General features: G+C 39.3%; 1 protein-coding gene and 1 long non-coding RNA gene across 5 annotated transcripts in view; one reads left to right on the top strand and one right to left on the bottom strand.

Moving 5' to 3' along the window:
- PDCD11 (programmed cell death 11) overlaps positions 1–16461 on the bottom strand; it is a 44630-nt gene extending 28169 nt beyond the window's left edge. For 2 of the 3 annotated variants that reach the window (XM_081328180.1, XM_081328182.1), the window contains exons 1-8: positions 16400–16461; positions 12956–13070; positions 6423–6554; positions 5800–5967; positions 5245–5406; positions 2244–2367; positions 1766–1947; positions 549–656 (exon numbers count right to left, since the gene is read on the bottom strand). In XM_081328180.1, coding sequence (XP_081184306.1) covers positions 549–656; positions 1766–1947; positions 2244–2367; positions 5245–5406; positions 5800–5967; positions 6423–6554; positions 12956–13060 — 981 coding nt within the window. In that variant the 5' untranslated portion in view covers positions 13061–13070; positions 16400–16461. Of the gene's footprint in view, positions 1–548; positions 657–1765; positions 1948–2243; positions 2368–5244; positions 5407–5799; positions 5968–6422; positions 6555–12955; positions 13071–15315; positions 15351–16399 lie in introns of those variants that run through there. The other variant, XM_081328181.1, reaches the window with a different exon arrangement.
- Positions 16462–16536: 75 nt separating this feature from the next.
- On the top strand, positions 16537–21186 carry LOC308668952. Of its 2 annotated transcripts, none has more exons than XR_014026628.1 (5): positions 16537–16736; positions 17197–17277; positions 19018–19115; positions 19194–19277; positions 20509–21178. It is a non-coding gene; the product is annotated as an uncharacterized lncRNA (long non-coding RNA). The 2 variants fall into 2 exon arrangements; XR_014026627.1 differs by having other exon boundaries at positions 16695–16736; positions 17175–17277; positions 20509–21186.
- The last annotated feature ends 2424 nt before the right edge of the window (positions 21187–23610 follow it).

Raw genomic sequence — 23610 nt, 5'->3', positions numbered from 1 at the left:
CCACTGAGTTTCTATGGCGCCTATGTGAGGATAGATAAATCCTGCCACCTTCTAAGACAGACATGTCAAACACAAGGCCCAGGGGCCGGATCCGGCCCGCAAAGTGGTTTCATGTGGCCTGCGAAGCCATCCTGGAAACAGTGAGGGAACGGCCCCCACTGCCTTGGCTCTGGCCCAGGGACCCTCCGTCTGCCAGAGACCCCCAGATCTGTCCCACTCCTGCCCAGGCCCCCATAGGCACCCTTGATGCCAATGATGTAGAGCTGGCCATGCTCACCCAGTAGGCCATACGCACTCCAGCCACGCCCACCCAGTAGGCCACACCCACCCTGGCCATACCCACCCGGCCCCCCGAGGGTAACCACAATGGTGATGTGGCCCTCAATGAAATTGAGTTTGACACCCCTGTTCTAAGAGCATTAAGAATATCATTTTTACTTTTTTAAAAAAAATCTAGAATCCAGGAATACGAAGAACTAGTAATTTAGAAATGCACTAATTCATTTATATTTTCATCATAGTTTAAACATAATTGCTTACCAACTTACCATCTGATTTGGTGAGAAAAGTCCTGTTTTTAGAGAATTTGTGTGCATGAAATCCACAATTCCAGTAAAGGAAGAGAGAAAACTTAAAGAAATTCCAGAAGAAGTCACCTGGAAAAATATAAAAGGAACAAAAAATGCTTCTTATGGATAGATTTCCTTAAAAGATCTGGAGGAAAAGTGAAGACTTAATAAAGCAAGTATTTATTTTGACATTTTAGAATTGTTATATATTTGGTTGTATTACATCATTTTCTACTTAAGTTTCAATTAAATATCATTTTGCATGTATGACTGAATATGTGAAATTATATAAAAGTCCAACCAGAAGATGAAAGCTAGTAGTACAGATGTATGTTTGCCAACAAAAATATTTTATTTTGTAATTATCCTTATATTATACTGGGTTTTAAATGGGAAAAGGAGCAATTGATGTACAAGATAATACAATGCAGAGACCTTCCTGGCCACAGCTGCCATCTGCTTTTTGAGCAAGAGCTGTGAGTCCAGGACAAACTCCAAACTGTGTGCCAGTTCCTTCTAGAACTAAAATGGAAAAATCCCAAGAGAGAAATGGTCCATGACCTCCCAGCCATTCAGATTAGCTAGAATTGATCATAAGTTTGCTCCTCCTCATGTAGATCCCAACATCCTCACACTATTACAACACAATCTTGACAGGATCACTTAGTAGGCCTGTGACAAGATATTTAATTGAATCATCAACAGATCCTTGAAGCAAGCCTGACCTCATGATGAGGGATGAGCTTGTCCAGCAGTTTTAACTAGATATTAAATAGTCTTGTGGGAGTCCACAGTACAGGTGGGTTGGGCTCAATCACTCCTCCTTTACCAACAGTGAATGAAACTAGGCTTAGGAGGAGAATCAGCATTCTTGCTACCCTTGATTCTGGGAAACAAATGAGATACACTTGAAAATCCACCCTCACTTTGAAGGAAATGAAATTAACACAGAACTGTGAGCATAACAATTTTAAGTAGGAGGGCTTATAAAATTCAGAATCTGCCTAAAAACTTTCCAACATCATTTACAGTCTAGAAGAATAAAAATCAAGCTGATATCTGCCTACTATGTAGACTCTTGGATTAATAGATCAAAAATTGGTTTTTAACATCAATAGGGATGAACTATATGCCCACTACAAATACAATTTTCTTTTTTGTATGTATGCTTATAAACAATAGCAGATTAATTTTACCTCCTGAACCTGGGCTTTCACCACTAGCCCAGGTAGCAAGTTGGCAAGTGACCAGTTTTGTGTTTCTGTGGCAATGGCTGAAGCAACCTCAGACTGATTGATGGATATGCGGATTATTCTTCCACTGTTCTTTACTTCTTCAATAAGGCAGTTCAGATATTGCCCTATCTTTAGTTCAGTTCCTATAAATCCAGCGTACAGAATATAATCTCTCATCAGTAATTATTTGCTATAACTTTTCTGTTATATTTTTCAGCTATTTCATTAATTCACCAATTTCATCATGATAAATACTTTAAATAAGCAAAAAACAAACAAGACTCCCATTAAAAAAACTAGAGAAGTTGGTCAAATATGAAAAATAGCTACTGTACATTGATTTAAATACACACATAAACAGACACACAGAACTTTGTAATATCTTACTTACTTTCTCTCCCCCCAATGTTACACTCAATACAACAATAACAAGTTTTACCTTTGTTGTGTGATTGCAGATAGCCCTGGGCTTTCTGCCGAGGAAGAAATGCTTTTGTTCCAGGAATACCTATATCAATAATGTAACCATGGTCTTCTATACTAGATACGCATCCAGAGAGTAGCTGTTCAAATAAGAAATGTTGAATTAAATATATATAAAGAGATATATAGTTATTCATACTGTTCTTTGTCCCCCATCTCTTCTTATTTACTAAGTTTCATTTACTAAGGAAAAAAAGCCATTGACTTTCCCAAGACCTTCATTGCTAATTGCCCAAATCTTTTTAGAGTTTTAAAAATATTGTTGTTAAATTGAACAACAAACTGATTGCCATTGGGATCCTGCTAACTGACACAATGGGTGACACAATGAGCACATCTAGCCATAAATACCTATGTGTGTGTACGTGTATCAACATAACACACACACACACACACACACACTACTCCCATCATGTTCATCTTCAGCGCTAGTCTTTTTTTATAATTTATAAATTTATAATTTATAATTAAACTTTTATTTTTCTCAGAAGCCAGACAGATTTTCCACACAGTAATGAATGCACATACAGGTAATCCTCAACTTACAATCAGTTGTTTAAGAACCGGTCACAATGGCCTTGGAATGGATGCTTTATAACTTGTAAAGCACTTCTGGCTATGATAAAACCTCATTCCCTCCCCCTCCCCCCATCACATAATTGCATTTTGGGCACTTGACAACCTTTGCACTTACGACTAGTGCTCTGCAATCACGTAATCACCATTTGCAATCTTCTCTGCTGGTTTCTTCCAGAAAGTCAGTTGGGAAACTGACAGGGAAGAGTTGTAAGCAGAGAGGACATTTGATTTAAGCTCCATTCCCCCAGCGAGATTTTGCCTTCCCTCCATGCTGGGGGAGGGAGGGCAATTATCTCATTTGCTGGAGGAAGGGACTTCAAAAACGCTAGCGAATGCCAGCAATTTGCACATCTTCAAACACTGGCATTTGCCAGCATTTCAGCTCTCTGGAGGGGAAATGCTAGTGAGCACCAGCATTTCCATCCCTTCAGAGGAAAATGTTAGCAAACACTGAGTCTGCGTTTGCTAGCATTTTCACCAAATTTGAGGCCTGTTCCTCCAGCATGCTGAAGGATTTCTCCTCTGTTTGCCTCTGCAGTGGTTGATAAAGAAGTCACGTGACATGTCGCTTAAGAACCACTTTGCTCAACTACCATGATTCAGGGTCAAGTTGTGATTGTTAAGTGGAGGACTCCTTATACCCACTGCTTTTATTTTCTAAGAATAACTATGGAGAAAATCCAGGAAGCAGAAGCATTCTTACTAATAAAAATTATGCTAAGGTAGAGTGTTTTGTAGCATGTCTACTTATTTTTTTAAGAATAACAAAGCTAAAAGGGTAAGGTGTAGCCATAAGATAATGGAGCAACAAATCTCCAAGTAACAGGATACCAAAGAGAAATAATAAACTTAAGCATCAGAGCAAAGGGAGGAAATATTTCTCTTGAACAACCAAGAAGAAAAAAAAGCAGCAAAATAGTTAATGTGCTTGACCAAATTCAGATTTCTTTTCCTATTCCCTCCTTTTTTTATCCCAAACCAATTAAACTTCTGGCTTAAACTACTAACCTATCAGTTTCTCCTCAAATCTCAAGCTAATCTGCCTCTCTTATCAGCTTATGATCTCTGCTGGCTGAAGATCATTGGAGACAGCACATATGAAGAATACCAGATTGGGAAGGAGGATAAAGGCAACAAAACAAGGAAGTGAAACTCCTTCCCAAATGGAAATACCAGAAGAGGGGAGGCTTTTTATTTTCATCACAGCTTTTAAATCTGGAATGCAGCATATGGCTCAGCCACTCCCTTTTACAACCTCCACCCACATCCCACCCCCAGCCATCTGCTTAAGTCCTCCACAGGGGGAGGACCTAAAGCAGACATGTCAAACTCGCAACGTCACGTGACGTCGCACGACGTATCGGAACTTTTTCCCATTGCCGGCAATGGGATGGGCGTGGTTTCTTCGTGACGCTCCGGCCCGCGGGCCGGCAGTTTGACACCCCTGACCTAAAGGTTTTGCACTACTATTCCATAAAAATAATAAGAAAAAGAATGTCAGTATCATTGCATTCCCAATTAATGAAATAACAGCAGCTTATTAAGGAGAGGGGGAGCTACTGCTATTTTTCCCAATTATTTAAATAAAATATAAAATACGTGTAATCCTCGACTTAAAAACAGTTCGTTTAGCGACCATCCAAACTTACAACGGCACCGAAAAAAGTAATTTATGACCATTTTTTTACGTATGACCATTGCGGCATCCCCATGGTCACATGATCAAAATTCAGAGGCTTGGCGACTGACTCATATTTATGAGGGGTGCGGAGTCTCAGGATCATGTGAGACCTTCTGACCAGCAGAGTCAATGGGGAAACCAGGTTCACTTGAACAACCATGTTACTAATTTAACAACTGCAGTGATTCATTTAACAACTATGGCAAGAAATGTCATAAAATTCACTTAACAAATGTCTCACTTAGCAACAGAAATTTTGTGCTCAGTTGTGTTTGTAAGTTGAGGACTAGCTGTATTCAGGACAAGTCCATTTTATAACAGCAGCTTTTAAGAATCTATTGTATGTGAGGTTCAGGCCTTTCCCATGAAACTTATTTCTTAGATCTTATGTCGGACACCTGTTCATTACTGTATGTGTTTGTATATCTCAGCACTTTAAGCCAATATGTATTGTCGTTAATGCGGTTTCACTGAATTTTCCTATAAAACTCTACAAGTAAAAATGTAATTTTGAAATTTGATTTTTTTTACCCACCTCTGTTGTCTTTAATTGCACTGCTGTCATTTGTAGTCACTCCTTTGCTTACAGGTTTTTTAAAAAAATGTGTTTTTTTCTAATTGTCTCAAACAATTTGAGATAAATAGTTCATTTAATAAATATGAAAAATAAAATGAGGGAAAATCTTGAGTTACTTACCATGCCCGCTTTCACAACTGTAGGATTCAAACCTTTGTTGATATCGCTTGGATTAATGGTTAAGTGTATCTTCTGATGTCCCACAGCATTCTTCTCTGTGCCTACCACAGCACATCTTACCAACATTCCTGGAGGGAACAAGTCTGAGAGAGAATTCAGTTCCTGCAAAAAAAAATTCAAGAGGGAATATAAAAAATAAGGAAAGATTAATGGCAAGCTATTTTCTAGGTTCCACAGCAAGCAGCCTAAGTCTCCCCAGAGTATATTCAGAAAATAGAATATATTTTGACATTGCTATCAAACTGTGTTAGACTGGATTCACAGCAAAATATATCACAATTAAGAATATAATCAAGAATGGTACATATATGCTAATTCCAATGGCTGTCCTCAATTCTTTTGTCAAACAAACACTAATATCTATGTATTCAAGACCTGGACTTAGCAGATCCAAATATGGTTTGATTAAGAGCAAAACAAACTACAAGGCAAATATGAATGCCTCCTCTGTTGATCTCCATGGATTTCATCTACCAATTCCACATTATGTCTTACCTCCACAGGCTCATCAGTGGCCACTTGCTTATTTAGCAGTTCATTATAGGCATCACATATGCAAGTTATTTTCACAAATCCAGTAAGACCATTTGGCAAGCTGATCACCAGATCAAACTGGTTACTCTTTTTCACACATCCTAACAGCAGTGTTCCCTCTGTAAGAGACTGTTGAAGAAAAGCAAACGCTAATAAGCAACAGATATACTTTTACATAGGTTTTGCACACTAAGCTTCTGTTAGTACAGGTAATATATGAATTTAAGGAGATGCAACAAAGCACCCAGAAAAATCCAGTTAGGTGGAAAGGAAACCATATCACCATTTCAAGATCAAAGACCTGTAACTTGTTTTATACTGAGGGTTTATACTGAGCTTCAGAGTATACATCTAGATAATCAAACTATGGCTGGATTCATCTGAATTCTACCAACATGTGGTTTATTTGTGTCCTTTGTGCAAACCTAACTAACTGAGGCTCATTCAATATTATGCTATATAAATAGGACTTATGAATTATTTTATCATGGTGAAATATTATCTAATAAAATCAATTGGGATAGTCAGGTAGAACAGTATATCATAGCACAATAGATAAATTACAGTGCAAAATAACAACCAACCTCTGCTGACAAAAGTTCAAAATCTTTATCACTGGTTTTTGTAACAGCTTTCTTCTCAGACTTAAGTTTTTTTGGTTCCTTTTGATCTTCATATTTTTTCTTTCTTTTCCGAGTTACTTCTTCATGTTGAGTCTAAAATAGATGACATAAAAATACAAAGTTGCTTCCCCAGTTCTATAGATCTTAGTAATAGGGAGAGCAAAGCAATACATCACTGCAAATTTCAGGAAATGAAATAGAAAAAAGTTAAAAGAGTATGGCTCATTTGTACATAATTCAGTACAATATTATCAAAATATATCACTGGAGACCTGGGTTTGAATGATCTATTATCTTCTATATTGTAGGAGCAGAGCTATGTCAATATATAGCAATCAAAAATTACATAATGTAAGCTGCAGCTCATGAAATCTTATCCATCATAATAAAATATGTTAGTCTAAAGGTGCTGCCAATTCATTCTGATTTTTATCTCCTGTATACAGAAAAGTAGGAAACATTCATTTCCATGTTTAATTAATCCTTGGTGGAGCAGTGGGCTAATGCCTCCTTAAGTAACACCAGCTGCCTGCAATTAGTGCAGGTTCGCGTCCCACCAGGCTCAAGGTTGACTCAGCCTTCCATCCTTCCGAGGTAGGTAAAATGAGGACCCAGATTGTTGGGGGCAATTAAGCTGACTTTGTAATAATGCCGCTTGGGGGTGTGTGTGAAAGCCCTAATAAGCAGGCATATACATAGAATGAAGGCTACTGCTAAGCTTGTAAGCCGCCCTGAGTCTTCGGAGAAGGGCGGGATATAAATGGAATAAAAATAAAATAAATAAAAATAAATAATCATGATTTATTGGTATAAAATGAGAAAGTATGGTTAATTAAACTTGGATTTTCTAGCTAACTTAAACTACTGTGAATGAATGAATGAATGAATGAATGAATGAATGAATGAATGAATGAACGAACAAACAAACAAGATTTAAAGACTGTTGAACTCCAAAATACTCTGGGTGGCTTACAAAATTAAAAACCCTAAAATATTTGAACAGTAAAAACACAAATTATGTGCATCTGGGGAAAACATACCCACAGTCAATTAGAATTTATTTATTTATTAAATTTATATGCTGCCCATCTCAGTATCCGAAGTAACTCTGGACCAACCAGAGAATTCTACAGGGATGTAGCACCCAAGGGATGGGGAACAGTCAGACTTCCAAAGACTTTTTTTACATCATTGGGTGGGAGCCACATAAATCTCCGGCTGCTTTTTTTCAGCAAGCAGGTGCTGTAACAGAGAATGTATGTTTTCAGGGTTGTAATAAATGACATTGTTTAATTGAAGAACTGGAACATACATACTCTGTCCCTGAACTATTCAATGCACCCCAAACTAGAAATGATCTTGGTTCATTTCAATAAGGCATATCTTAAATCAACCATTTTTACCAGATCTGTACACAACAGCTAACTTATCTAAGAAGTATATGCTGCCTCCTCTTATATGAAACTGAGGAGGTGAGGTGAATGATTCAATGTAAGACTGAAACAAGCTATATTTTGGGCCAATTTGGGTTATAATTTTCCCATAAACATGTTCAAACTGTAATAAATGAAGCACAGTGTGCAATGTATACAGTGCAAACATAAAAGCTTGTACTACAGCATCTTAGTACAGGAATCATCTAGGAGAGAATACAAACTATATATGGCTAAAAACAAGGCAATCTCCTTTGTATAAAAATTATTTTTATATAAAATGTTATATCTCATCCATCCACAAACCACTTAAGATAACTAAAAACAGTTACACCATTACTAAATTAAGATCAAATGCAAAAGAAACAGACAAATGTTTAAATAAAAACAGACAAATGTTTTAAAATTGACTTGGGGCTCAGAGTGTCTGTTGGACCTATTAATCAGTTTGGTAAATTTTCATTTCTGCCATAGTCTTCAGTGATACACTTATATTTTAAATAGTTCAAAAACTACCCTTTCAAAATGGCTTGTTATTGATTTGAAAAAAATCAACTATGAGTAAATATAATAAAAGCATTGCCACCATTTGTCTCAGGTTTTTGATTGTATGTACTATAATCAGGATTAAACTTTATCTTAGATTCAGTATTTAACTATAAAGAATCATTTATCCAAACCCATTTCCTTGTTCAGCTTTAATTTATCTGACATCTTGGGAGAACTTGTTCATAGTTTCTCATCTTTATGAGGAAGTGGAGTGGAGGCTGATAGATCCACCAAAAAGGTACTTTTTGGAATTCTGTTCTCTCAGAAATCTGATCTGCCTGCTTTCTATCGGCTTCCACAACTATTAAAAACTCTAGTTACTTCAGACAGCCTTTGGGAAGATGAATTAATGGAAGATGGCATCAGCTCAACAGATTATAGTGTGATTATTTGCTTTTATAGTTTCAATGTTTTGATGTATGTGAAGCATCAAGAGTCTCTGTAATAGCACCAGAGCACAAAATTAATAAAGAAATAAAAGTTGAAAATTATTGAAGCTTCATACCAAAATTTAAGCTCAGTGGAAATTAAGTATTCATATTCATATATATTTCTCTCCCACCTTCATTTTTAAAGTGTTCCCATATTATCACTTTGGAATTTGAAAAACTGCTAATACTTTGGAAGATAGACTCAAGATCCAAAAAAATATTGACACATTTGAGCACTGGAGCCTATTCAACAAGACACAGTTTAGTGAAAAGTAAGGTCCTGCACTAAGGCCGGAAAAACCAGATGCCCAGGTACAGGATAGGCAGTATTTATTTATTTATTTTTATTTTTATTTTTATTATTTATATACCGCCCTTTCCCTGAGGACTCAGGGCGGTTTACAGGGAATTAAAAAACCAGCAATACAAAAGTTAAAACCAATTTAAAAAAAGATTAAACTAACCCTGTGCAATTAAAACCCCGATTAAAATAAGTTACTCCTCAGCCTGGGCCAGAGAGCTCAAAGAGCCAGGTCTTCAGGCCCCGGCGGAATGACCGGAGGTCGGGGGCAGTTCTCAGCTCCACTGGCAGCTGGTTCCAGAGGGCAGGCGCCCCCACTGAGAAGGCCCTATCCCTGGGTATCACCCGCAATCTCTTACCGGTGGGACCCTGAGCAGACCCTCCCTGTGGGAGCGCACTGGGCGAAGGGCACTTGATGCCGGCAGCAGGTGTTCCCTCAAATACCCCGGACCCAGGCCATGTAGGGCTTTATAGGTAATAACCAGCACCTTGAATCTCACCCGGAGGGCAACCGGAAGCCAATGCAGCTCGCGGAGTAGAGGTGTTACATGGGAGTATCGGGAGACCCCCATTACAACTCGCGCGGCCGCATTCTGCACCAGTTGAAGCCTCCGAGTGGTCTTCAAGGGCAGCCCCATGTAGAGAGCGTTACAGTAGTCCAAATGGGAGGTCATGAGCGCATGAGTAACTGTGCGTAGGGCATCTCGGTCCAGATAGGGACGCAACTGGCGCACCAGGCGAACCTGTGCAAAAGCCCCCCTGGTCACGGCTCCTATGTGGTCTTCAAAATTGAGTCGTGAATCCAGGAGGACGCCCAAGTTGCGAGCCCTATCAACGGGGGGTAACACCTCACCCCCCATCGTTAGAGGTGGAATAGTCTGGTTAGCCCGAGATGCCGATATGCACAGCCACTCAGTCTTGGCGGGATTGAGACGAAGCCTGTTTCTCCCCATCCAGACCTGGACCGCCTCCAGGCACCGGGACATCACGGCGAGGGCATCACTGGGTTGGTTCGGGGTGGAAAGAAAAAGTTGGGTATCATCAGCATACTGATGATACCCCACTCCGAAACCACGAATGATCTCGCCCAGCGGCTTCATATAGATGTTGAACAGGAGAGGCGAGAGAACCGACCCCTGAGGGACTCCACAAATGAGAGGCCTCGGGGCGGATCTCTGCCCTCCCGTCAAGACCGACTGCGAGCGGCCCAGGAGGTAGGAGGAGAACCACCGTAAAACGGTGCCTCCCACTCCCAACCCCCTGAGACGCCGCAGCAGGATACCATGGTCGATGGTATCAAAAGCCGCTGAGAGATCTAATAGGACCAGGACAGAGGAGCAACCCCTGTCCCTTGCCCTCCAGAGATCATTCACCAGCGCGACCAATGCCATCTCCGTGCTGTGTCCGGGTCTGAAACCCGATTGGTACGGGTCCAGATAATCAGTTTCCTCCAGGAACAGAGGAAGCTGATGCGCCACCACACTCTCAACAACCTTCGCCAAAAAGCGAAGGTTGGAGACTGGACGATAGTTATTTAAAACAGCCGGGTCCAAGGCAGGCTTCTTGAGGAGGGGTCTCACCACCGCCTCCTTCAAGGCGGCAGGGAAGACACCCTCCTTCAAAGAAGCAGTTATTACTGCATGGAACCAGCCTCGTGTTCCCTCCCGGGCCGCATAAACAAGCCAGGAGGGGCACGGATCCAACAAACAGGTGGTGGTGCTCAGTCTCCCCATGATCCTGTCCACATCATCAGGGGAAACAGGGTCGAACTCAGTCCAGATAACGTGCTCAAGACCGCCCGATTCCTCCACATCAGACTCTGCCCAGTCAGAGTCAACAGTAATGCCTGTGAGAGGGGCCTAGATGTCCTGATGGACCACTGCTTAAATATCAACTAGCAGTGTGCTGCAGCTGCCAAAGAAGCCAACACAGTTCTAGGTTGCATCAACAGAGGGACAACATCAAGAAATGATAGTCTCGCTCTATATTGTATTAGTGAGGCCACACTTAGAATACTACAACCAGTTCTAATCACCAAGATTAAAAGAAAGATGCCCTATAGGCCCTAGAAAGAGTGCAGAGAACGGCAACAAAATGATAAGGGGTATGATGAATGTTAAGGGAACAATGTATGTTCTAGCCCACGGGTGTCAAACTCGCCACATCATGTGACGTGTCGTGACTTTTTTTGCATTGCCGGAGCTGGGGTGGGCACAGTCTACATATGATGCAACCGGCCCAGAGACCGGCAGTTTGACACCCATGTTCTAGCCTAAGAGGCTTAGGGGAGACATGAAAGCCATCTTCCAATACTTGAAGGACTGTCACAGGGAAGAGAGCATCAATTTACTCTTCATAATATAATATCCCGGCATCCCGGGATATTCAGAATATTCCATCTCTTTCCATGGGGGGTGAACTATTACCCCCCGTAGATAGGGCTCGCAACTTGGGAGTCCTCCTAGATTCACGGCTTACTTTGGAAGATCACATGGTGGCCGTGACTAGGGGGGCCTTCGCCCAGGTTCGCCTGGTCCGCCAGTTGAGGCCCTATCTAGACTGGGATGCCCTATGTACGGTCACTCATGCGCTCGTGACCTCTCGCCTGGACTACTGCAACGCTCTCTACATGGGACTGCCCTTGAGGACCACTCGGAGGCTCCAACTGGTACAGAATGCAGGCGCGAGAGTTGTGTTGGGAGTCTCCCGATACTCCCATGTTATACCTCTGCTCCGTGAGCTGCATTGGTTACCAGTTGTCTTCCGGGTGAGATTCAAGGTACTGGTAATGGTGTTTAAGGCCCTACATGGCATGGGTCCGGAGTACCTTAGGGAGCACCTGCTGCCGGCATCAACTTCCCTCCGCCCTGTGCGCTCCCACAGAGAGGGCCTCCTCAGGGTGCCACCGATCAGAGAATGTCGATTGGTGGCCCCCAGGGGGAGGTCCTTCTCTGTGGGCACCCCGGAGCTATGGAATCGGTTGCCGGTTGAGCTCCGGATGGCGCCCGACCTTCGCTCCTTCCGTCGCGATCTGAAGACAAGCCGGCTTGGCCTGATGGGGGATGGGTTGGGTTTTTTACTGTCATTTTTAATATATGTATTTACTGTTTTTAGCTTGGGCATATGTTTAATTCTTTTTAACTTTTGTATTTTTGTATTTTTTATATGTCTGCCCTGTTCACCCCCCTGAGTCCTTCGGGAGAAGGGCGGTATATAAATAAAATTATTATTATTATTATTATTATTATTATTATTATTATTATTATTATTATTATTATTATTATTATTATTACATCTGAGGGTAGGAAAAGAAGTAATGGTTGGAAGCTCATTAGAGGGTGATTCAACCTTGAAATAAAAGAGAAATTTCATGACAGTGGCAACAACTAATCAATGGAAAAGCTTGCCTCCCAAAGTTGTGGGTGCTCCATCACTGAAGGTTTTCAAGAAAAGACTGGACAACCATTTGTCTGGGATGATATAAGGACTCCAGCCTTGGGCAGGGAGATGGATTAGACCTCCAACATCCCTTCCAGCCCTATGACTCTAAGAAAGCCAGGGAATAAGGCAATTGGTATCAGTCACAAAACTAGTTAGAAGAATCAATAGTTTGAGGCAATAAAAGTTTAGATCAGACATGTCAAACTTGCGACGTCACGCAACACATCGGGACAATTTTGTCATTGCCGGCAATGTGGTGGGTGCGGCTTCCGGATAACGCGTCTGGCCTGCGCGCTGGCAATTTGACACCCCTGGTTTAGATGTTCATAATTTGCATACCTTGAATAAATTATCTTCTTCCACTGTTGTTTGTCTGACTGCTTTTTCTTCCTGTCCTTTCTTCTGTATACCACCTCTTGGAAAATTCTCCTCTATAGATGACATGGTTGTCTTTCTACATGAAAGGAAACTGAACTATTAGAATTTATAAATCGTTCATCAGGACAAAATTATACAACATAAGCATTCTTTCATTTTAGGAATGAGATGACAGATATTAATTCATAAGAATATCAAATACCTGACTCATTTTTTTTAAAAAAAAATATTAGCTCTTTGGCCATTCTAACAGTGCCAAAAATTGGAACCATCCAAATATACATATGATCCCACGTCATCCTCCACCTCTGGGTAAGTAAGCGGGTAGTGATGGGAAGTTCAAAACAACCAAAAGACATGAGACAGGGGAAGGTCAATGCTTTCTGGAACACTGATAATCAAGATTCATTCTTTATCAATAACTAAGTCCTGGGCCAGGGAGATCATAGACATTTTAATTGACTACATCATCATACAAATATTCTAAAACAGAACTGTTATAACAGTTGACTATTTTCAGTCTTTTGTTTCAGTGAGCTGTAGTTTCACAATGGCTAGTTGTTAAGATTGACAGATGATTTTTCTATGACTTATTAAACTAAAGCTTTTCAAATTGGGATGGAAAGTGTTTCAACTGCGTAATTATTTGTAGTCAATTACTGAATTCATATTGCAAAAGTAGTTAAAATGAGCTTTTCTTAGGAAAAATATCCTGGAAAATCTGAAGAGTTAATCTAGATCCTGAAATTCCTTGCATAGCATCACAGTGTCCCTATTACTATTATCTCTAGAAATAATCCTTATAGTCCAATAAAAATAAATATGAATTTGTAACAGAGAAAGTAAGTTATGCCTTTGCTATGTGTCTGCTTCGAATAAATTATTTTAACCTCAGCTTGCCTTTCAAACATTTAATTAGCTATTTTTTATATCTCACTATCAGCATAAGACAGCAGTACAAACTGTTATTCCAAAATTAATAACAATCACTTTGGTTTGTTAATATATTTCTACACATTAACATTGTAAGTTTTGGTACAGATCTTTTTCAATCCAAAGTATCCGCCACTAAGCATTGTCTCCATGATTTAAAAAAAAAATAAACCTTTATTGTCAAAGTACAACATGTGTACATTGAGATTAGCTGAGCCTCCCCCCCCCCGTGCTCTCTCCCCCCAACACACAGTGACAACAAACCCTCCATCCCACCACACTATGTGAACCAACTACATCACACACCGGCCTCCCAAGTCAATTCTGCATAAGATTATGTCCCATTTAAAAGCCTAACAGCCCACGGATAAAAGCTATTTTTCAGCCTGTTGGTACGGCTGGCTATATTCCTATATCTCCTACCGGATGGTAGGAGAGTAAAGAGATACCGTCCAGGGTGTGAGTCACCCCTGAGAATCTTCCTCACTCTTCCAAGGCAACGAGCCCTGGCGATGTCATCCAGTGGTGTCAGGGAACAGCCCACAATGTCTTGCGCTGTGCTCACTACCCTCTGTAATACTTTCCTATCCGCGGCTGTCAGACCAGCATACCAAGCCACAATACCATACGAGAGGACGCTCTCTATAGTAGACCGGTTTAAAAAAATGTTAAACATGAGATGCTGTTTAACATGGGATGCTGTTTTCAGCATATTACAGAAAACTTTGAGCAAACACAATATCTGAATAACTTTGCATTCTGCAAAATGCTTTTATGCTTTCTTATAAAAAGGTATGATTAGTTCACTGTTTGGAATGGTCTTTGAGGTGCACCTGGAGTCTTATTCATATATTACCTGCTAGCTATAAGCTAATACTATCTATCAGCTACATATATTATCCATTAGCTATTATCATCACAGATGCAGAACACCAAATAAAAGTGCAGCACTGAATAAATTGTTAGGCAGAATACAATTCAACCTTATAAAGTCACTCTTCTGCACAGTGTAGCAGGATTTTAAGAGGCCCAATTTTTGTAAGGTACAGACTGTGGCTGCTACTCATCTCTTTATTAATATTATAGATTCCTATAAAGTTAGAAAGCATCCTCGCTCAGCTAAGACTCCAAGTCCTAAGTGGCTGCATAATAAGCTGAAACCAATATACAAGAAAAATACTTATAAACTGATTTCTACCCATTTCACAATTGAAAAGGGCTGGAATGTTAAAAGGTCTGCGAGCATTTGAAACCAGTACTGCAGCCATGGTGAAGATGAAGGCTGTTTCTTTTGTGCATAAGATTTTTTGATGCAGCTACCCAGTGCTTTTTTTGTAAAAGAAAAAGGTGCCGGAACTCACACACGTCATACAACCTGCCTTGCCTACCCTACAAGGTTCCATCCAAAAAAGGTGCCGGAACTCCGTTCTGGGCGTTCTATGAGGAAAAAAGCCCTGCAGTTACCAAAAGGGGTAATATTGGAAGACAAACAGGAGCCACAATGAATGGCTGCAGTATACAGGTAGTCCTCGACTTTTGAACACCATTGAGCCCTAAATTTATCTTGTTAAGGGAGACATGTGTTAAGTGAGTTTTGCCCCACTGTATGATCTTTCTTGCCGCAGTTGTTAAGTGAATCATTGCAGTGGTTAAGTTAATAACACAGTTGTTAAGTGACTCTGGCTTCCCCCTTTGCTTGTCAGAAGGTCTCAAAAGGTGATCATGTGACTCTGGGACACTGCAACCCTCATGAGTCAGTTGCCAAGCCGCTGAATCAGGTGACTAAGGGGATGCTGCAACGGACATAAACGAAAAACGGTCCTAAGTCATTGTTTTCAGTGCCACTGTAACTTTGAACGGTCACTAAATGAACTGTTGTAAGTCGAAGACTACTTGTACCAATAAGGCTATGTTCACAGTAAGCAGAACTAAATTTATCTAAAATTGTTAGGGAATTTTTTTTTCTTCACAAAATTTTATAAAATTATATTCTTCCAGTGATGCATATAAGGCACTCTGTGGATAATAATAATAATAATAATAATAATAATAATAATAATAATAATAATAATAATAATAATAATAATAATAATAATAATAATAATAATAATAATAATAATAAAAGCTGGGAAACGATTATTTCAGCGGAGCCTATAAACCCACTCCGCAACTCTTAGGGCAGGGGTAGGCAACCTCGGCTCTTTTATGACTCGTGGACTTCAACTCCCAGAATTCCTGAGCCAGCTTGGCTGGCTCAGGAATTCTGGGAGTTGAAGTCCACGAGTCATAAAAGAGCCGAGGTTGCCTACCCCTGTCTTAGGGTCTACACCAGTTCAACACGTGGAACTCATGTTGCTTTTTTCCTCCATTCCCAGTTCGGTAAGCCTTTCCTCTTTACGTCCTGATCCGTTGCTTCTCCCCACATCTCCCTCGCCTTTTTCCAAAAAGCCGTCTTACATTCCTCATACTTACTTTCACGTATCAATCGCACGCTTGAAGAAAAGTCACCATTTGCTCCTTGACCCGGAATGGAAAACGATGCCGGAAAAAAAGGTAAAAGGAAGTGAAGCCGATTACCAAGTGACCATAGAGTAACGGCACTGATTTCCGTCACAGAAGGGAGAAACTAGTAATTTGACGAGCATATTCATCGGCCAATAGAAACAAACGGTCTTGGCCACAGTTCCGTTTTGGATAAATAAACTCCCGCCTCAGAGCATCAAAGATTGGTTAAGGAACGTTGGTCAATTGAATGACTCCATTTTGTACATGAAGGGCATTGAGTCGCTGATACCTGGAGGAGGCAGCGGTGAGTGCCGCCTTGTCTTGTTATTGGTATTTGTTTTTGTAAAAAGCAATAATATTTCTCAGCATGCTTTGAAGTATATTAAATTTTATCGTATATAACTAGGCGAAGTGTACCAATTTTGTTCTGCATTTATTTGAAATATTATGCATGTTTTTACAAATGTAGCTATTTTTATAGCATCCTTCTCAACCAGAGTCTTCCATTTGTTTTGAATCATAGCTTTTGTAATTACAGTATCAGGCAACGTGACTGTCCCAACAATTGAAAGGCACCAGGAGGGCGAAAACTGATCAATAGGATCATTTGCTGCCTGATAAATGGGAATATGTACTGGTGCATGCAACCGGCATCCTGTAGCTATATAGTATTTTTTTTGTTCTGGGATGGTTAAAATGTTGAGTTTATGTTTGAGTAGTGCTGCCTGTCTTGGATCTATAGGTGAACCATCTTCATATTTCAGATTTTCTGTTCTTAAGTGGATATAAATTCAGGTGGAAAAGGGATCTCGTGTGCTCGTCTAGTTAAAAAAGTAAAATACTTGGTAAGTGGTTTTCATATTTAACAGATGACTTAGCTTTAATTGTTGTATTGGATTGATTTGTTTATACTCCCCATGCCTGTATTTCATCTCAAATCCTAAAGGGATAGAATATACCGCCATACTTTCCTATTCACTGTAATCAGGTACAGATGTATTGAATGCTATGACATATTTGTCCCTTATCTGGGGAGATAAATTCTCATACTCTTTAAAGTTCATAATTGTGTACAATGTTAATTGATCCCTAAAAGATTAATGTCCCAATAGGATGTTGCTTTTGATTTTTATGTTATTGGCTGGAAAAATTGGTGCTCTAAGAATACCTACAACATTCTCCTATGCTAAAAACAACACAATCCTACATCCCAGCCCAAGCAGAATACGCTCTTGTTACCTATTGTGCATTGTTAACTCCCTCTCCTAGTTGCATGCAACTTTTGGTTTTTACTGTCTGGAAGTGTGATAAATCTAGGAGAAGATGAAGCGAAACAATAGTATATTGATTGTCATAGGTTCCTTTTGAAGGTACTGGGGAACAGATTGGTCCATTGTGGAAAAACATACCAAAGGAGAGAGGTTAAGGTCTTGATTTTTACACTGTCTTGTCTAGCACTAACAACTTGATAAAAGCTTCCAGTGGGAGGAACAAACCATTCTCTGATAGAGAGAAAGTAGTTGAACTTCAACTGTAAACGGTCCTGGAGGAAACATTATCTGGACACATTGCAGTCACATTCAGCTTAGAGAGGATGTTCATTGAGTTTATGTATTAGTTCTAGTCCTCCTGGCCTTGCTTGATCTCACAGTTGCTTTCAGTACTATCAATCATAGTATTCTTTTAAGTTATCTTCAAGGGTTGGAGGAGGAGGGAGTGATCAAACTTAAAGCCCTAATTGGAGATAGGGGGTATGCTGTAGGGCTCTATTCTCTCCTCAGTCCTATTCAACATTAGGTGAAACAGCTGGTTGAGATATTTCATCAGGTCATTGATGATGTAATTCTCAACCTATGATCAAATAAATGATGTCAAGTTGCCAGGAGACTGTCCAAGACTGGATTGGGAGAAACAGATTGAGACTCAATGCCAGCAAGACAGAATGGCATTGGGTTCCAAGATCTGTCAATTTCATTGAGATTCCATTGTTAAATCTGAGCAGGTGGAACTGGTTTACAGTTCAGACTTCCCCTTGAGCTCATAGCTCCTGCCCAAAGAACAGGTAATAGACTTTGAGTTGGATACCATAACCAGTGAGCTTTTTCATACATGGTAGGGGGTTACGTAGCATCTTCAAGAGTTGATATACATTCCATTGCATTCTATGCTTGCTGCAACTTTCATATTATCTTGAAAGGCTAAGGGGCACATTGCGGTAATCCAACTTGAGATTTACCACCACATCAGAAATTGAAGCTAAGTGTCTCTTCCTGGTATGAAGCAGTTGGTTGGAGAATGCAACCTGTCCAAACATTCAGTAATATTTCTACCAGCCTTAGTTGTTCATTTATTTGTATATCTGCTTCAGTCCTGGGTTAAATATCCATGGGCTTTCCAGTCAGGCTACTTACTTGAGACAGAACTACAAAAAAGCAAGTAAAGCTGCTTTGTAACTGTTAGTGTGTTAATTGTTATTTGTTTACCAGTTACTAGTAATTTTGTTACGAATTAAAAGTGCATCAGATATATATACACAAACAAAATTGTTTTAAATTGAAATTAAGATTAATTTCTGTTGCATCTAGATCAAGCAATAATGGCAGGACATGATTCTGGAACACAACACCAATTTACAGGATTTAAGAAATACTTCAATAGTTATACAATAATAGGCAGAAGGAATGTGAGTATCTGCCATTATAATTTTACAGTATCCATCTGAAATTTTGGTTGATCTGACCTGTATATATTCTGTCTTTAGTATGTGTTACTTACATATGGAAGCGTTCTAATGCTCATCCTTGGATATAAAATGAGGAAACCTAAGGAAATCGCAAAGAAATAAGTAAGTGTCATACTATTTGGTGAATAAACAATAACCTGAGTCTAGTAACATTGGACCTAAAATATCTCTAATGTAGCTGTTTTCCTATTTTTCTCTTTACATAGATTTTATGGAGCTCACTTAAGAAAAGGGCTTAATTTTGGGTAGTCCTCATTTAGCAACCACAGTTGGAAGTGGCAACTCGGTTGCTAAGTAATGCAGTCACAAAATAGAAACTCGTGACCACAATCAGCTTACAATATTACTTTAGCAAGGGAATTAATGTTTGTATTTACATTTATTGGAGATGAAGGAATTTCAAGAGAGTAAGCAGGCACACACTGGGGGATACATATTGAAAGGAACGGACTGGCACCAGTTGTTTGTCTAGCAAGCTCCTGAGCTGCAAACAAAACCCAAATTGTTTAAAGTCTAGTCAGTTACAGGCAGTCACAGAACTGAACTTGTTAACTTGTGGTTAGCATTCAGTTGGAGAAAAGCAGCTCAAGAAGAGATCACTTGTTTAACCTATCCTCTCTGTGGAAAGGGGGAAAAAGAAGGAAAATAGGTCAGACACAGGACAACATTTACTAATCAGCAAACACAGCATGGGCTTGATCACAAAATTTCTTTTTTTATCACTGTCATAACTTCAGATGATCTCTGGCTGTTGCAGGCAGTATGCAAGGTCCACTTGTTTTAGCTGTTTTTAGTGAATGTACTGAAGCTTGCCCTATTTTATTTTCAATATGATAATATATGATTCCATAGTTTCAATTCTGTAATTCTTTACTTAACGAAAAGCTTTTCTGTCACTTCAATATCCATTAGTGAACCTATTTTTATATATTGTTTACTGTTACAGTTGGGACTGGCAACTGTACTAAGGTCAGTAAGCAGAAGATTACCTGACTTCAATGGGCTTACGACTTTCCCATTTGATTAAGTGAAGCTCCACAGTTCCTAAGCAAAACATTACATGACCACAAGTTATAATTTTATTTCTACATTCTCTGTTAACTCCTTTGTTGCAGTGGTAATCACATGACTGTGGGATATTGCAATGGTCATAAATGTGAGGATTGGTCACATAACTTTTTTTATAGTCATATCTTTGAATAGTTGTTAAAGAGGTTGGTAAACAAGGACTACTTGTACACTTGTTTCCTCATTTCATAGGGGAGAATTGAGTTAAATAAAAGTTATGCTAGATCATGTGTTGACTGAAGTTTCTTTCTTTTTTCTTGGACAGATTCTTATTGTTGGACTTCCTTCTTGTATTGCTGTGTATGAGTTGCAGAAGCAGATGCACAGTTCAGTAAATCATGAAAAATGTCTATATTTGCCTTTGGTATCAATGTGTGAAAACTGTCCAAATTTCTGGTGTAAATTATTAATTAAAGAAGCCCTCTCAATCTATATTGCCCATAAATGAGAGTAATTTTAAGCATTGCAGTAAACCATCTGCTCCACAGAATAAAAAAGATGATGGTTATCATGAAAGCAACATCACATCTCTTCCTTAACAGTTTTGAGCACTGATTTATTTCACTGAAAGGTACTTTCACTATTCTGCCTTTCTAAACAAACAGAATAGTCAAGATAGCCACTATAAAATATATGGAAAGTAAGCTAAAATAGCACAACCTTTTTTTAAAAAAATAGAACAAAGAATTCTTTAGAACAGTTCATGAATGCCTGTTTAAAAAGATTTAAGGTTTTATTCTGAAGATCTTAGTGTATGGACAAGTATATAATGAGAAAAACAATTTGTTAGATGTAGATCATAGGCCTTTTAGGGTTTAAAATATTGAAATAGTGATTTTTGGCCTACAAAGTTTGGTGTGCATCTGCATACATACGTATGCCCTTCAGCGTTCTCCATCCACCATACCCTGGGTGACTTCTATAAGTGAAGGGAAATATCAAAAGTTAAGCAAATGTTAAAATAAAATTCTGTAGTTCTTTTCTATATTAATAAAAATGGGATTTGTATTACTGGATTTGTACTCCAATTAACCATGCTATGTAATTTTAAATGTTAACTTTTAATAGATTGCCAGATTAGCATTTAAAAAGTGATTCCCAGGCCTGTCCTAAATAGAAATAAGTCTGTAAATGCCCATAATAGGCAGCACAATTAACCAACCTTGGCTGTCCTAAAAAGCTAAGCAGATTCAGACTAAGTACTACTACTCGTATTATATTTTTATCCTATCTTACCCATCCATTTGTCAAGGCAATGAGAATGCCTAATACTACTGCCTCCTACTTTCCCAACAACAATCATATGAAGTGAGCTGGATTGAGAACCTGGCCCAAAATCATCACCAAGCCAGCTTTCAAGCCTAAATGAGACCTAGAACTCACTTTTCTGATGTCTAAGCCAGAATCTTAATTTTTACATCAACCTGGCTGTACTTGTATAAGAGGCCATTAGGAAAGGCTAGGGCCGTAGACCTGGCAATTGAAGAACATCCTGGAAGATGAAAATAGTAAACCACATTTATATTGTTATCAATAAAACTATATGGAGAATCTGTTAAACAGAATTTGAAGGAGATAGTGTTTTCCTACTACTTATTCCTGCAATTAGGCATTTTAAAAGTATATTGCATACAAGTAGTAACCCAAATCCCTAGTGAACATGTCTACTCTTATTGGGTACTATCAATCATAATTCAGTTTTATCATTTTTAAAGATGTTCAAAATTTGAAGTCTTGCAAGATTTATGGCCACTGCTGACTCCCTCTCCTAAATCATAATCCAGTGTTATCTGATGTTTTGCATAAATATATTTTTAATTATTCTGACCATCTAGAACCTAGATGCAAAAATATAGTTGACTGCAGTCATGGTTGTTCTAGGAAAAAAAGTTAACTAGTCACAGCAAACAGTCTTTAAGAGCATAAAGCTTCCCTGAAACAAATCTGTACTAATCGAAAAGAATATTTGTAGCTCAGGGTTGAATTGCTGAGTGGTTTTTTTTGCTGAGTCTCTGAGCTTGGTGGTTTTTCTTACAGATGTGAAACACAATTTTTGTTTCAGTCCAGTGCTAAGTGCTAGCATCATACAATCTCAGAAATGTAAGCAAATTTTTACCACAAATTACATTATCTGAGAATTATTTCACTATTCACTGCATCATAATTTCTTTGAACTTGTAACTATGTACAGGTAGTCCTCAGTTAAGGACCACTGTTCAGCAACTGAAGCTGTGATAAGTGTCATGGTTCCAACAAATGAAACTCTTCAAAGAACTTCAAGGCATTGTTTACCTTAAAAAATCTTTAATAGAAAAACATAGCTTCGGCACATACATGGTTGAAGCCAAAATCTGAATTCCCCTCCCCTAAACACATAGTATCAAAGCACAATACCCTCCCCTAATTAGCAGTCATAAATCACATTCTCCAATTAGTTTGAAATGCAAGCTTTCCCTCCTGTTTCCAACCCGGCCATTTCTTATCTCTTATTTCAAAAGCCCCAGAATTGTTATGTCTAATTAACTCCCATCACATTTCTCCTTCCCCAGTATCATCTAATTCTAAGAGCATAGAAATCAAAAGGCTGCATCTCCCTATGTTGTCAAAGCAAGAACATCTGATGTTAGCAGCGTTGACAGATAGTGCTGCAAAGTACTTACCACTTGTTCTCAAAGTTCTGGCCACTGTAGCACCCATTGTCACATGATCACAAGCCAGTTATTTGGCAAGCTCACATAGTTGCAACATCTTATGGTCATGTGATCCTTGGTAAGGTTCCTTGCCAGCTTCCCATTAGCAGAGTCAATGAGGAAGCCAGCAGGGAAGGTTGCAAGTTGCTCTCACTTTTTCTCCCAAGCCATCCCTGTTACAGAACACAAGATAACTAGGGTTTCCATACACTGTAATGCACACTTGCATCACAGCACACCCCCAACCCGCAACCAGTTGCACTACTTCAGCATCCTGTGCAAATCACAGCACCTCCCTCTCTCATGCCTTAGTACTTTTCCAGCTTGTTTGCAAGCTGCCCAAGACTTCCCCATTGATTTTGCTTGTGGGAAGCTGGCAAGAGGTTGCAAGTCACGCTCCTAGAATGGTCTCACTTAATGTGATTTCCATTTAATGGCAATAGGAACTGCCAGGATTGCTATCGTTAAACGATGCAGCCATGTGACATCACATTTTATGATTGCATTGCTTAGCAACAGAAATTCTGGCTCCAATTATCATTGAGGACTACCTGAAGTCTTAGCATTGCATTAAGGTATGCTACAGTAATATAAGGTTGCTTCTTAAAGAACATGTAAAGATAACTCACTCAAATGGAAGTATTTTTACAGAATTTTTATTATAAAGATACAAAACT

The sequence above is a fragment of the Vipera berus genome, assembly GCF_964194415.1.
Source record: "Vipera berus genome assembly, chromosome: 5".
NCBI lineage: Eukaryota > Metazoa > Chordata > Lepidosauria > Squamata > Viperidae > Vipera > Vipera berus.
This window is presented reverse-complemented; position numbering and strand designations above follow the sequence as displayed.